Here is a 16,181-nt window from a genome sequence, read left to right on the forward strand (position 1 = left end):
TTCTCTTACCTATTTATCTGCACACTCTCATGACTCCATTGTATCTGAACAGCAAGTAGAAGAAGAAATGATCACAAGTGACCAGTTGCCACCCCAAAAAAAAATTTGGCAAACATCTATGTGGATGTTTTTGGCTTCACTTTGTCCTTCCAGAACTGTATTTATAATATATATTGAACTACATGTTGAAGGAAGTGTAAAATACCTATATATGTATGTATATACGCATACAGACCTATGTTTAATGTTATGCTTTAGGCAGCCTTATTGTTAAGTTGGGTGCATCTTCAGGTGCAGTTCAATAATGATAATTGTAGGAGATCAAAAGTTGTTCCAAGTGTTCAGGAGAAAAAATTTCTTTCTCATAATAAGAAACAAAATGTTCAGTACCTTTCCTGTCTCTGCCACACTGTCTTCATGATACTTTGAGGAACATGACCTGCTGGATGAAGAACAGCCAGTTGCTGTAATTCTAAATATACCAACGAACTTCAAGTCTATAACTAGAAGAAGGAATGAAAAACAGGAAGTAATAGACTATAGGCATGCTCTCACTTATCATTCATAGCTATTACCTTCTTATTCAGTGGGAATGCATTTTTATTATGGAATCTGCCTTAAACATTGCTTCAGATAAATCTAGGTATTACAAACTATGTGGAATGTTTTAGGATCTCTTATAGGCCGTGAACAAACACTCATATGTTAGACGGTTATTCAAACAAATTTATATGTATATCAATCATCTGATATTCTAGAACAAAGAAAGTACTTACACTTTGCTTTTCTGATTATATTTTTATAAATTGTCCTAGTAACCCAATCCAGTAGAAAATTATAAGGCACTAAAACGAAATCAAAATCAAAAGGAATGCTAGTTGGAGTCAGGTGAAAATTAGGTCTATTTGTCAGTTATTTTATTTTTTCTTACCAAAAAGGGAAGAAAAAGGGAAGGAGGAATGCAACTCAGGAAATAGTAGGCAACACAAATCTTACTGCGTGCTATGTCATGGTAAAACATCTTGTTTCCCCAAATCTAGGAATTGTGACTTCTGTGGGGAAATATTTTTGCTACTTTTTGGTCACATTCAAGCTGATATGTTTCTGATTATATATGTCGGTAGTACATCCCAACTCTGGAAGGCATGTTTAATCAAGGCTGTTTCACTAACAAGAGTGGCGTAACATCGCTCCACACTTGAGATACTCACCCTGTGACATGGGTGGATCTTGGCAAGCATGTGGAGCCAAGGGTGAGATAGTTGGCACTGCTGGGACTGCTCTTAGCAGACCTCTGGCAACCCCGAGTTGGTTTTAGTTTCCATGAAACACAGAATTAGTCTACAAGAAGCCTTCAAATCAAAAACTCTTGTGGTGATTATATCTGTTAGGTCTCAGTGAGCTCAGCTAACAAGCTTCAGGACATTTAGCTGCTCATAGCCTAAATATGCTGTTTATGCTTGCTCTGCTTTGGTTATTTTAAATTAAATTCATCTTTAAACTGGATTCAGCAGGGAAAGGGATTGTACATCCGAACAACAGAGAAGAACCAGGAAACACATCCTGATGTTGGTTGGACTAGATGTTAAGCTCCTTTCCAACCTAAACCATTCCATGATTCTATGATTTTTGGCAGGGAATTAAAATAAAGCCTCATCAATGAAGTCTAGGGATGATTCTGGATTTTGGATATTAATTTTCCTGCAGTTTAATCCCATACAGAATTAGAGATCCTGGCCATGTTAAAGCTTATGGCAAGACATACACTGACTTCAGCAAGGATGGAACTTCTCAGAGAGACCATGTCCTTCCACCAAGAGACGCTTTCATACTGCTTTGAATTTGGGGACAGGGCATAAAAACATCTAGAAAGGAGGTTCGTTTCCTAGAAAAAAAAAAAAACACCACACACACACACAAACAAAAATCAGAAACAAAAACAAAAAACCACCAGAGAAATAGTTTTGAAAATGATTTTCTAATTCTAATAAAGAAAATGTAATAGACCATTTTATGCTCCTGTCCTTAGGCTGTGCCTTATACCATGATCACTATAGAAGAAAATGATATTTCCTTGATTACTCATTCAAGCAGAAAATGAGTTCTGTTACCTGAAAATTTAGTAGTTTCCTGAGTAATAGGGTAGCCTTTGTACATCTTCAATTTTTGATGTTATTGGGTAGTTTAAGGTATTTACCGAGATATTTTAGCTTAATCATTTTTTTGACAGGATAAAATATCACTATTACACTAAGAACATTCTCCTGACAGAAGAAACCATTTAATAAATTAGATTCTGAATGCAATTTGCTGGTCAGCAATGCAGAATATACAGTACCTGTGCAAGAAATACTTTAAGTATCAACCAGAAACTAACAATGTAAATTACACAAAAGCATCCTTCATTGTGCTGGCCTTCTTTTTCTTCCAAGACTGCAAAAGGTATTGGCAGAAATAATTTGAATGTCACAAATACATCATATAGAAATCTGCCAGCTTCAGAGTTACTAGCTCTTCTTTCAGCGCTGAACACACTAAAAAAAAAATAAAAAATCTAGTTTAACATTTGTAGGAGAGCGGATTAACCAGCAGTATTCAGTCAGTTCCTCCTGGTACTTCCATAGTAGTCATAAGCCTTGAGGAGTGGTTACCAAAGATAACCTCACATCTTTCAAAGCGTTCAGTGGAAAGGTCTGCTGCCTCAGCCTGCTGGAGTCTCCTTGAGGCTTGCTAGCCCTGGCGTGGGTTCTTGTCTGGATTAGTGACTAGTGCATTACCCAGCAACAAATGCAATTGAGCAAGTGACAAATAAAGATCTCCTGGTTCTTGCACCTGCTGATGTTTCAATAGTGAGCAAGGAGGCAAAAGAGAGAGGGAATAAGGCAATCTTGCATTTGCATCTCTGAAACTCCCTAAACACGATCTTCTAACAGATAGTGTTTGCTTGAAGCAGAAATCAACACGGTAAAGATGCAACAGGCTGCAGACTACTTTTCTTTCTAGATTTTATTTGCAGTCCAAGGAGACGGGTGACTTCCACTCAGTCAGGATATCCAGATAACTGCAGCTGCTTTTCTGTTCTGTAACATGAACCACAGTCCCCGTCTATCCTCCTTCTTCTCTATGAATCTACTTCATTTGTCCTAAATGCTATCACTGTTAAGGCTTCACAGCTCCTAGTAACCCTGTTTAGCTATTCTGAACGTATGTACTTAAAGGAGTAGTGTACGTAAGCTTAACTTCTAAAAGCAAGAATGAGTGCTTGTGAATATTGATCCTAGTTCAGGTTTGTTCTGTGGCGTCCCTCTAGTGCCATCCTATGAGAGATGTGAGAAACTGAGGTGAAAGATCATGAAATGCAGATCCCTGCTTACCTTTGCTTCTTGCCAGGCAGTTAAAATTTATCCTCTGCTTTCATCTCATATGGATCACCCTTGTAAGAAATGGGTAAAGCTTTTGTCTACATGGTCCAGGCTCTTCTCCAGTGGACCTGCAATCGTGCAGAATTTTGTCACTGAACTAAAGAAGTGGCATGGGAAGAAAGGAATAGGAATAGGAATGGGGAAGGGGAAAGGGAAGGGAAAGGGGAAGGGGAAGGGGAAGGGGAAGGGGAAGCGGAAGCGGAAGCGGAAGGGGAAGGGGAAGCGGAAGGCAAGGCAAGGCAAGGCAAGGAAACCCAATTAATATCTTTGTCTTTTATCCTTGTATCCCCTTATCCCCTAATCCATTTCTGATGCTTTTCTTTCTTCTTCAGGCAGTGGACACAGGTATTGTCTTCTTGGCAATTTCCCTGTTAGCCTTAGGTTGGATGTATTTTTATACCTTGTTTCTTTTGACCGTGTCTTTGTATAGACACACTTCTGACTTTTCTCTCTAAATCTCTCAGAAGAGACAAACCAGGCAGATGTCTTTAGTTTGCGTGTTGCAAAGTTTTTGTCTGCATGGAATACTTTAACAGAGCAATTGTTTTATATGTTAAATTTGTTCAGGCATGGGTCTCTAGGGATTGTTCTGTTCTATTCCTTCATTCCTTCATAACACCTACCATCACTGTCGCTGCGTCTCCTCATAATGCTGCCCAGGCAGAAACTGACAAAATTGAAAATTAATTGGTGAGATGTCCCTAATATTCTTGATTTTTTTTTTCTTTTTGGCTATTCAAGATAAAACAACTTTGGGAAAGGAGTAGCGATGCTGTTTGCACTCAACTAGAGCCACGGTTACAGTTCCCTAACACCCTCTTTATTACATTCACAACTAGTGCAGCAGAAGTAAATGACTGCTGTCTCTGCTGTTTCCACTGTTCACAGTCCTGTGGATTTTGTGAATGTCCTTTCCTATCTTTCTTTCTGTCTCCTGGTTTCATATGAGGATCTCTCAGAGCTCTGTCCTTCATCTTGTAGATGAGGAAATTGACAGAAAGAGATTAAGGTTAAAATGTCAAAAGTTTCTCTCAATTTTGGGTGCTGATTTTACACGTCCAGGCCCTGATCCTTTCAAGTGCACTCTGCATTATTGGACTTTTAGATGGAAGCTGCCCTTTGAAAACTAACCATTGTTGCTTATTGCTTTTCACATCCTTCAAGACTGGGTAAAAATCTCCTTGAAACTGATGGGAATGCTGGTTGCCTTCCATTCTGGCTGAAAGTGGGAACAATGATATGCCCCTTTGTTTAACAGTAATTGAAACATGGGAAGATACTTCTGAGACCACTCGGAATGGAAGAACAAGCTGGCAGGTTTTGATCTGCTTGTGGGTGGGTGTGTTTAAAAGTGAGTAATGAAAGAGGCAACTAAAACAAGAAGTGCTTCTTGCATGAGAGGGAGAGAAAAACAAACATTTCGTGGAGTTTTTTTTGTGGAGAATATTTCAGAAAGAATAAAAAGAACTGTTCTGATTGCCACTCGGATCAGAGAAGTGGTGTTTTAAATGAGTTCTGTAAGTAAATAGTATGTTTCTGTCAAAGAGAAATGACTGCAGACCCCAGATAGTATAAAGGCATGGGCTTAGAACAGAGGTTGACCATAAACTCCTACAACAAAACTGTTTAATGAGCACTTAGGTTAAAAACATCAGGTGTGTTAGGAATTCCTTGAACCGAGCTTACTGGTACAGTCTTCACTTAGATGCTGTGTACCTTCTGTATTTAACTTCCTAATGCTGTACTGAGCCACGTAGATCTCCTCTCTCTGAACTGTGCTCCAGGAATGAGTGAGAGACGAGTGCTGAAAGAGGCATTTGGCTCAACTGTATGGCCTCATCAAGTTATCATGCTAAGCAGCAAAGGAAACAGGCAGCTTCTGAGGAAGAAAAAACAAACAAACAAAAAAAAAGGATACAATAGTTAAAACAAAAGACTCTGAAGACTGGATTTTATTCTGACAGTTTATTATGTGGTGCTAGGCAAGCTTTTTAAGGTGGAGTGGACCAGTGGCTTATATGCTGCTTGTCTCTTTCCCCACTGCTATTGGCCCTCTGAGTAGGAAATCTAAATCCAATCTATCCAGCTTTGAGAAAACAGGCAACAGACGGGGAAGGGTTCAACAAAGTAAGTGTGAAACTTAGTCAGTCCTCCAGATTATTATCTTTGTTGATCCTCTCAATGGATAGACAGATCTTCTTCGGGTTTATAGCTTCTTTTTGAAAGTGTTTTGTTTTTTCTTTTCAACAATTCAAGCAAATCAGACTCTGCTACTTCCTTTTTCCCCATTTTCTTTTCTTTAGCAAGATAACAGGATAAAAGAACAAGATCTGTGCCAAGACATTGGCAGAGGATTTTCTCAAAACTCCTATTACATTTAAAGCATTCTTGCATTTAAAATGGTGCCTAAATTCCTAGCAATTCTGGATTACAGAGCAAACCTGTTTAGTCTTGGAATATACTAGCTCCTCCATCCCTCAAGGGTTATCTTGGTTGAAAATTTGGAGCTACTTTCCTGGGAGAATATAGAAATCATATCCTCACAGCAGGAATTTAATCCCTTACAAATTGTTCTGTTTCTGCACTCGAGCACCCCAATATTAAAGCTTCACTGTAAAACAGCAATGTACCTTTCTTTTAGCCTTTCTTCCTACTCTGGTTCAAAGACCTAAGGGTGTTTTATTGTTTGTTTGTTTGTTTTTATGAAAATTAGATGTGATACAGCTACCTTATGTCACAAACTTCAACCTACACAACTAAAATTTGGCAAACTTCATTAGCAAGCCTTCATGTGAGTTGCTGTTTAGACTGTCAGGAAGAATCTAACAAAAGTTATAGACATGAACCTTGCTAGAGTTATCACTGAATCTTTTTTTTGATAGTTTTTTACTAATACAATTTAAATAAACATATAATTTACAGCAGCTGCTTATATTTGTTTAAGAGCAGTTGTCAGCAAATCTTTTTTTTTAAAAGGATCTTGAGGATTTATGAGAATTAGTTTCATTCTCAGTTGTAACAGGAGCACATTGCTGCCTGTAGGATCTACCTAGGTCTGCAGAGCAATTCTTGCGTTATTAATAGAAAGTGAAGAAAAGTCCATGTCTGCAAATCCTTTATTCTGATAGCCTGGATTTGTATCATTATCCCTTCTGGTTCTTGATTCTGTGTTGTAAACCTTGCCAAACCTTGCCTACTATGTTGGATAGGTTTTCTGACAGATAAAGAGAGACTGATATACTTTGCACACGTCAAAAAATAGATTTTTGATTTCAGAAGCTGCGGGATATTTGGCTGAGGTGACCTTGGTTGCTAGTGCAGTAGGCCAGATCAAGGGTGGGCTCAGTGCTGCTTAGTACAGAATAATATTGGCTCTTGCATCTCTTAGCAGTACCCTCCTGTCTTTCACAAGAACTTGGCATCGTATCTGTTGCACTGCAAGGCATACAAAAGATATGCCCCATTGCTCCTCTGCATGTGACTGAAGCTGCTAAGAAGCCTTTCTTTTCTTCCTCTTCACGTGAAACAAGAAGGAAGAAGGGAGCATTGTTTTAGTGTTATTTCTGTTGTTGAAACAGTGTTGAGCCTACAGCTTATTCAGTCTTAAAAGAAAATTGAATAAACCCCAAGCTAGGAGGAGGAAGGAATTTGCAAGACTGAATTTTGGAATAATTTAATCTAGCTTAGTCAAAAAACATCTCTACAGTGGTCATTAGCAGCACCATAGTTGGGCCATTGACTCAAAGGGAGCATGCATGGCACAGCCTACTTGCACCTTCTCACATGGGCTGGTTCTCCTTCGGGGTGCTCCAGTCTGTCTGATTTACATTACAAGACAGGAAGAAGCAGTCATAATTTGCACTCAGTCTTAAACCCATCAAAATGCAGCCCTGCATAAGATGCTGTTGTTTCTTGACCCCACTAAATATGGTGTTCCCATTTTATTATGGCATTTATTATGGAGAACTGTTTGAAGTTAGAATTATTCTATTTTTAGGTTTCTTTGAGAAAGTCATAACTTCCTTTGTTTGTTTTAATTTTTTCCCACCATCCGAATTTTAACCTGATTCTCTTCTCTGTGCTATGGGGCAATGGGAATAGAAGGAGAAAGGCACTTCTGTTGGGAGGGTGGGGGGTGGGTATAGGTCACGGAAGGTGTGAAAAAGATGTGGTGTGAGAAGTGGGAGAAGGCTAGTGTAGAGTGAAATGGAATTGAAGTGAGTGCAGGAGTGTGCTGTGAGAGATCAACTCATCAGCACAAGGTGGCAACAGGGATTTCCAAGATCTAGAAAATATTCTAATGTTATTTTTCTGACACTTCATGCTCGCTTCTGCTGCCCATTGTCCTGCTTTCTTGCTAGATCTTATTTGTAGTTTTATTTCCTCAGGTGGCAAGAGAGGATATGCTTGGGAGCCAAGGGAAAGAGGGATACTTGATGGCTCTTAATGAGTTTGAGTAGGAGGCTGATTGCTCCACAGCTTGGGATGATGGGATTCCTACACAAAGTGTGGCCTGACTTGAATCTAATTTTATCCTTTAATTTTATCCAGTTGTAGGCAGAAGTTGTCCTTGCAGGAAGAAAACTGATCAGATCTAAGAGTTTGCAGTCAGGCAAAGGAGCAGTTATGCAAAGGAGTAGTGTTTCCCCCTCCCTCTCCAGCTTGTACAGCCCTATCTCTTTCTTTGCCTTTTGTCTGACCTCTCAAGAGCAGATTTAACATATTAGCCTGGCAGTGAGATGAAAGAAAGAAGGAAAGAAGGAAAAGTTTCCCTCTCTCCATCCCTTTCCTTTTGCTGGGATAGCTTTCTGTGAAGTTCCCAAGTTGAAGTGACTTACACTGGATCTGGTGAGCTCCACAACCAGCACAAGGAACAGGGAGGGACCGTGAGGTCCTGAGAAAGCAAGGGAGAGACCCTGCTGTTGGTGATGGCAGCGAGCTGTCAGACAAGTGAAGATGACCCAATCTGACCTCAGCCAGGAACTGCTGCCATTGAAGACTGATTATTTCTAAAGGGGAGGTTGAACTAAAACTTGCTGCAAAATGAAGTCTGATTCTGAAAACAATGAATTAACAAGATCCTTGGGAAGAGTCACTGCCTTTTGTATCTGCTTCTTTGTGGTAATGTTGCTGAAAACTCTTGCTTCTCTTTTCATACTGTGGTGTTGTGGTGGTTTTATTTCTTTTTAAACAGACTCCTTAAAGGGCAAGTTGTTTTTAAGTGTCTGTATTGATCAAAGAATAAACCTCAGTTGCTTCAATTGCTGTAAATACTTTGGAAATCTTTCAGCCACTTCAGCTGGCTTTGTAACTCTCCCTCTTCTCTTGTTCTCCCACTGGCAGAATCTTCTGCATCTTGAACTTTGCTTTTCTAGTTAGATTCAGGTTGTCTGCTGAGAAAAGAAAGTATATTTCAGTTTGCTTGAGTATATTAGTTGCATTGTAAAAGAGACTCTGAATTAAGGACAGCTGCTCTTGATGTTTGTTGAAAAACTATTGAAGAGCAGTAGGTGTGACCAATTACATTTCATCCTTATACCAAAGCTACTTCATTAGTGGTTACTTTGAGCTAGTAGGCCTTTTTCTATCTTGCCCAACTATTCTTTTTTTCCTCATTGCCTATTTTCTCATGAAATCAGCAAAAAAGAAGGTAATGATCATTCATTAGGGTGAGTTGATCTAATAAACAGGTGTATGACATCAGTCATGTCCTTCAAAGCAGTTATCATCTTCTGTAATTGCATGGTTCTCACTTAATATCATCTACCTAAAGGTAATTAAATTTCTTTGCTGATTCTGTGTGGCTTTATGGAAAGCTACCGTTCTTTAAGGGATCCTACACTATAAGACTGAAAGTCTTCTTCTTTTTTTTTTTTTTCCCTGAACTTGTCTAGTATAATAAATCATAGAATCACAAAATAGTTTGGGTTGGAAGGGACCTTAAAGATCATCTAATTCCAATCCCCTGCCATGTGCTGGGGCACGTTCCAGTAGACCATGTTGCTGAAAACCTCATCCAACCTGGAGCTAGGTTAAATGAAGAGGAATTGCTAATAGTAAGGGGTTGAAAAGGCAGAAAGGGAAATGGACTTTTATCTCCCAGACATTAAAAAACAAAATCCTCTCATGTGATCTCTCCATGGTTGTACATGGGCAAGAAAGAGATCATGTTATGGAAAGGATATGGTTTCTAGCATCTCTAAAGACTATCTTTTGTATGTTCTCTTTGGAAGCGGAAAGGCTGGGGAAACAAGGTCTGTTCTTGGTTTTAGGGGAGGAGAATTGCCTCCTCTATAGCATCAGCAAGGAAGCTAGGATCTCAGAATAAATCTGGTGTTTATTTAGAATAACTTAATTCCTACTTCAGGACAAGTCCTAACAGACATGTTCTACTGAGCATATTCAAGGCCCAGGCCTCTAAGGGACAGGAATACACTTTAAGATCATAAGTCATGGCTGGGCACTGTATATGGAAAGATCTAAATTAGAGCAGAAAGGAGTTTGAGCTGTGATAGTAGGGGGACAGCCTTTGTACACAGCCTCTCAGTATCCAGGCGTGTCCCTGGTCAGCTTGAAACCAGGAACCTCAAGAAGATCTAGTATTGTGGCTCCAGTTTTTATAGGATTTGGAGGTGCTGTGAACCCGATGGCTGTATGTAAAGCTGGTGTTTCTAGAGGTAGTAAAAAAATAATTCTTCAAGGAAGTTTTTCTGTGTGGAATAGAAATAAACCTTCTCTTGTGATAACAATTTCTCTTTTCTATCAGAGTATTTAGGGAATTAAGTGTATGGTACTGGGGTGGAAGCCATGGTAACAAAGTTAGGCATTCACCCACTGGATGCTCACAGGTGATGAGGAGAATATAACCTTTTGCCTTTTTGAAGTTTCCTTCAAATTCTTCTAGGCATAATTATTATGATTATTTCTGCAAATTTCAATATTGCATCCTTCTTTTCATTATAGTTTACTTCTTTGTATGGATATGTAAGATACCATAATGAAGTTGTGTAGCCTTTTTTCACTGCTATCAACTGGTGTCCTTGAGGAAATTGCCACAGTAATTCAATAATAGGCATACGAGAAAATGTAACCACTAATGAACGTTGTCCGAAAAAGATTCCTTCTGCAGCTCTGTTCTGGCCATTTTTCTTCACTCCTCCTTCGGTGTTATCCTTTTACTATAACAGCTTTAAAACTTGTGGGCGGTGGTGAAAAGATTCTTTGTTAGGTGAATCCTCAAGTCAAACCACTTTTAAATTGCTTATATCATGTGAATTTGCTAGGAAGCCAAGTTGTGACTGAAAGACCTGGGGTGCTAAATATAGTAGGAATGCTGAGAAGAAAAGTTGGTGCTTTACTGGGGGAGTTTGCAGGCAAAGGCAAGCCCAATTGCCATGGTAAGTCCTCCTATGGTCCTAGCAGTTGCTCAGCCTTGAATTATTTTAGGGTGATAATGATGTATGTAACTCCTTGTATCTGGGACAATACTGAATTTATCCCGTCATCAATGGTAGGCCTGGGTTGTCAAGCAGGTAAATTTACCCATTTTATTCGCTACAACACCTTTGACTAAGGGAACTGCATTTGAATCTATTGACATTAATGTATTCTTCTTCACGCACTTGTAAACACAGGGGAGAATACCATGCTGAGCTACATCTTATTTGGATTATTTTTGCCTTGTGTACTGTCTCAAGGCTCCTCAGAGTTGCTCCACATGTCTGGTAGACAGGTGCTGCTCCAGTTGCAAACCGTTGTAGCTCAGTGTCTAATCATCTCTTCCTATGCACAGAAACTCCTGTCTTGAGACTGCCCCTCCCATTATCTCCCCCCCTCCAAATCTACCAATAAAATACATTAATTGAAGACCTTCTAATTTTATATTGTTTTAGGAAACGTTAATATACTTTATATACATAGAGAGAAGGAGACTTTTTTCTTTTTCTACTGCCTAATGACAACTTGTTCCTGATCATTCACCTAGCAAATCTTTATTCCATCTGGTTATCTAACACATAACATTGTTAATAAAATCTTAATTTGCCTTGATTGAAGGTTTTTGCTTTTATTACCCAGAATAGATGTGGCTCCCAACTGAGAGAAGATCTGAACAGAGAACAGAAATACAGTTCGCAAGTAGCTACCTGAAGATGCTCCTAATGTTTGGCATGTGCATGCCTTGTTCTCCTTTTCCCCTCTAAATGTATGTTTGGCTAGAGAGAACGTGTACATTAATTCTTAGATATGGCTGCTAACACATCTTGAAGTTACTGTAGGTGAATACAGAATGATTTTGTACAGAACCCGGTGTGCTCTAAGGTGACCGATGACAGGGACTGCTGTGGTTTATTGTAGGCTTACCCAAAGAAAGGCAGTGGTCTGTTTCAGTAGCTGAATTCCTGGGGAGAAGGCAGCCATGTAGATAATCTTGAGCCCACTGATGTCCTTTGTATACAACTTCTGCTGATGGCTGCCTGAACCCTGGAGGTGCAATGAGTACTGTACGCTCTGTGCTCCCTGGTTTTTAAAGTTTTTGTTATCCCTTCAGGGGAAGTAAGGGCCCTTTAGCAGTAGAATCTCTGATGTCCCGCAAAAGAGGTGAAAGGGTAGTTACTAAAAATAGAGGGGAGCTTTGGCAAGGACCAATATTTAAAGTAAAGAGACTTGCAGGATCAGGGCCTGGTGTGGGTAGTTTAGGGGCTGTGCCAGGGCCTGAGGGGAATAAATAACTGAACTGTACTTCTGTAGTACGTAGCAGTAAACCTTTAGATTCCTATGCCATCAGTATTGAGGATGATAGGGAACATGATCCTATCCTTAAACAGCATTTAAGGGCTACCACAGGGACAAGTAGGATTGCATAGACACTGGTTTGAAGCTATATAAGAATAATTAAAAAGAGCTGGCAGTAGGGATTTGAATCCCCTGTAGCTTGCAAAATACTTTATCAGTTAAAAACAAAGGGAATTTCAGATTAAAACCAGCTGTGTTTGGACCTGCAAAATAGTAATGAGAGGAGATGGGGAGGCTCAAGGAAAAGGACATAGAAACAAGGTAGAAAGGCAAATCTAATGCTGAAAAAAACTGCATTAACATGAAGTAATTATGGGAATGGCTGACTGAGTGGAGAGTAATACTGTCTAGGCTTGGTCCTGGCTGAGCTTGCAGGGAAGCTGTTGATAGCAAAGGTGTCAGGACTATTTCATCTCCATGGGTTGATGATAGTCAAACCTCCCAATTCAGATGAAAGATTCAGAAAGTCATGTATACTTGGAGGTATTTTTTGGATCTAAAATGCAAGAATAACATGATGCCTTATCCAAACAAATTTACAAGCACATCAGCTTCCCTAGAGTAGATAAGGTTAATGCTGTGCAACTAATCAAGCATTTTGAAAGCAATCCCAATGTATAATTGAGAACTGGACCTTACTGTGTGTCTTCAAATTTATTTTCCTTTTTGTAAATAAATGTTAAGTTGATAAAATAAAGACAGCATTTTATATGATTGCTAGTTAATTTGGTTTGTATGAAAAAGAATGTAGTTACATTTAAAAAATAAAAATAAAAACAAAAAAAAAGTGTATGCATGCATCTGGTGTTTAAAAACATTACCAAAGTAATTTATTAATGATGTTGTCCGAAATGTCTAAGATGAATATGTTGCTGGTTCAGAGTGAATGTTAGTTATATTTAAGGTTTTCCTGTGACAAAGATTTCAATCAAAAAAAAAAAGTTTGATTTAGGTTTTTTAAATGTCAGTATTTGCTTTCAGAATTGCTGGTTAGTTAATCATTCATATTTCTGTGCTAAATATGGGAATGGTTGGCTTATAAAATGGTTCAGTAATATAAGAGCTTTAACTGCAGTGAACGACAAATTCAGAAGCTTGTTATGTCAGAAAGGAGGAGGAGGAACTTCTGTTTAGGTCTTGCCTTCACAGGGAAAGGAAACACTGATAGTATCTGTGTAATCTTGCACTGATGAGCTGGCATCACATTGCTTTGAAAAGATTCATATTTGAGATCTGATGACTAAGTGGTGGTGAGCACAGCTGCTTTAGAATCTGAGATAAAGGAAAGAAGGAAAACAAATCCAGAATTGCTATGTGAAAACCTTGCTGACATGTAATGCTGTCAGAACATTTATAAAGAGCAGAAACCCTATTCAGTGTCAATCAGGTACGTGCTATATTGAATGAAATATTTATTATTTTCAATGTTGCCAAAGCTCTGCAATCGATAGGCACTGGATTTATGAACAATAAACTTTATAAGTGAAATGGGGTAGCTAGAATATTAAGAGTTTTTGTTTAGTTCAGAACACATTTGTTCTTAAAGTCTAACAGTTTATGCAGATTAAATGATCTTTCAACAGGTTTGTGTTTTAAAATTCTTTTAAGGATGCAAAGAAAATTGTAGAAGTTTGCTGTATCTTAGTACCTTGGCTTAAGAAGATAATTAGCATAGAATTGCTGCACTAAAAGCAGAAGGAATGTTTTTGAACATTTATTAGTGGTTATTTCTGTTTTAAGGTTCTAGAAAAACTGCACAGATGAATATGCTAATAAATGGTAAAAGCCAGTTCTTAGCATCATAGTATTTTTAGGGCCTGATCCAAAGCAAATTGGAGTTATTAGAAGTTTCCTCTTTGACTTGACTGGACTTTGAATCAGGCTCTTTAGATTCCAGGTATCACACTGATGAATGTCTTAGGTTTTGTTCTTACAACGGTTGTGTCTATCTAGGTAGTTTTCCCATGTTAAAGTCACTGATGTAAGTTTCCAACCTTTTAGAAGAAAATTCAGTTTTGAAAAGCATCTTCCTAATTAAACAAGCAGTTACAAATCTTTTCCTTAAGTTTGCTTTTGGAAATGCTAATATATGTATATATATATACATATATAGGTATATATATGTTATTTAACAATAACTGAAGGTAGGACAGCATATGCATACATCTTAATCAAATCCATCAGAGCCACTGCCTGAATACTAGTAAAGATTTTTGTCTAGCAATGACAGGAATGGTCTGGTTACTTTATCTCGAACATTTAAAAGTGAAGTTTTGCTGGATGAAATACATTTCAAACTGGAGGGGAAATGAGATATACAGCAAATAATGTAATTTAGAACTTGGAGTGGCTGGTAAATGTCCTATACCTTTTGGGGAAAAAGTTCAATTTTGTCATATGGGGAATGATGCACCATATCTTTTATATGCAGTGAAAGTATTGATATGTTTACAAGTTGCATGAGGAGCCCCTTTTGAACATAAAGTCATTTAGCATTTGATTCTGACGTGCTGGGAATTAGCAGCTATTTATTTCCTCATCCGTATCCTTGAAATTCCTTGCTCATCTGTTGCTTCTCCAAGAAGGGAAGAAATCTAAGACAGAAGTACAGTGCCTTTACTGAAGCAACAAATACATTTTTGATTTCTAATTTAAAGCTTTAGAACTTCTATTTGCTATTTCATAACTTTATCAAAATTCCTTCATAAGTTTGTGAACAAAATTTAAACATAGAATCACCCCTCTGTCCCTTATCCTATTTTTTTTCTTTCCTTTCTTAACTTTCCTATTTCTTTTTTAAAAAAGATGTAACTTACACATTGCAAACACAGTGACTGTAACACAGTGTTAGAGGAAGACAGCTGTAGTGTCTCTATTCTCAGACTGGTAGCTGTGTAAGTGAACAGTTCAGCTTCCTCGGACTTTAAAAGGAAAAATAACAATAAAAATCTTAGACCTGAAGGGATGGGCTAAAACTGATGCTTCTTTACTGTTAATTTCTGAAATGCTGTAAATTATGAGAACCGGTTAGCTTATCTGAGTTTCAAGTATTGCTGGAGAAAGTAGAACCAGAAAAATTATTTTTTTTATCCCACTGAATTTGTTTGTTGGTAACCTGATAAACCTAAAATGTCACAGGAAGAAAATTGCCATAGTTTTAGAGACAGTCTAAAAATACTGCAGTTGCAGAATTGCCTTCAGTAAGAGTCAGACACTGAGTTTTTATGATGATGCTGTGATAATGAGTGGATTAAAGGGTATTAATTAAAAACACTATCAAGCCATATTACTATATGATCTTTTCAAATACACTGGGTTTTAATTCTGGTTCTAGAATATTGACTTGAAGGTACAAGTAGGATGTATGGTGAAAAAGCATGGTGATCCAGGGAGATTAATAGAATTTAAAACCACTCTGTTATTGTGCTTTTCTTCAGTTATCTGCATCGTGCTTTTGCTAGCAGCAGGAAATATTCACATGGAAGAGTTTTTTGGTCCATTCCTCCAGAGACAGGAAATATGAAGCTCAGAGAACAGAAATCCCAGGGTGATTTTTCAGAATTCATTTTAACAAGACTAGGAAGGCATTCAAGTTTTGTCTTGATTAATATGTTGGACAAATGTCCACCTGTGTGAATAAACAACAAAACTGACTAACTCAGCTGAGCCAGGATTTTAATCACAGACCAGTAAAAGGCAATTATTCATGTCCAGTTCAATTATGAGACAAATTTGAACATTTTTTTTCCCTTTGAAGAACTAAAATATATACAAAACCTTTTGTTACCTGTGGATAATGCTAAAGATACCTGATTTGGGATTCCATGCAGCATTAGAACGGTGTGTCACAGCTTGCAAAGTCAAGAATAAACAACATCTTGATTTCTGTGCTATTTCAATAAATTAGTGAAGAAAAGTTATGGCATAACTGCCAATTTCTCAGGCAGTTGTAAGTCTTTAAGCCAG

The 16,181-nt window shown here is 38.1% G+C and overlaps 1 protein-coding gene across 8 annotated transcripts in view; it reads left to right on the top strand.

Moving 5' to 3' along the window:
* The first annotated feature begins 7,574 nt into the window (after positions 1–7,574).
* Positions 7,575–16,181, top strand: part of ESR2 (estrogen receptor 2) — a 51,908-nt gene continuing 43,301 nt past the window's right edge. For 4 of the 8 annotated variants that reach the window (XM_083839124.1, XM_083839123.1, XM_083839127.1 and 1 more), the window contains exon 1: positions 13,315–13,602. Coding sequence is in view for 2 of the 8 variants with exons in the window: in XM_083839121.1 (XP_083695247.1) it covers positions 8,466–8,543 (78 nt within the window). In the remaining 6 variants the exon portion in view is untranslated. Of the gene's footprint in view, positions 8,544–8,803; positions 9,073–9,235; positions 9,677–10,705; positions 10,820–13,314; positions 13,603–16,181 lie in introns of those variants that run through there. The other 4 variants (XM_083839126.1, XM_083839121.1, XM_083839122.1 and 1 more) reach the window with 4 other exon arrangements.

This window comes from Anser anser (assembly GCF_964211835.1).
Source record: "Anser anser genome assembly, chromosome: 5".
Taxonomy (NCBI): domain Eukaryota; kingdom Metazoa; phylum Chordata; class Aves; order Anseriformes; family Anatidae; genus Anser; species Anser anser.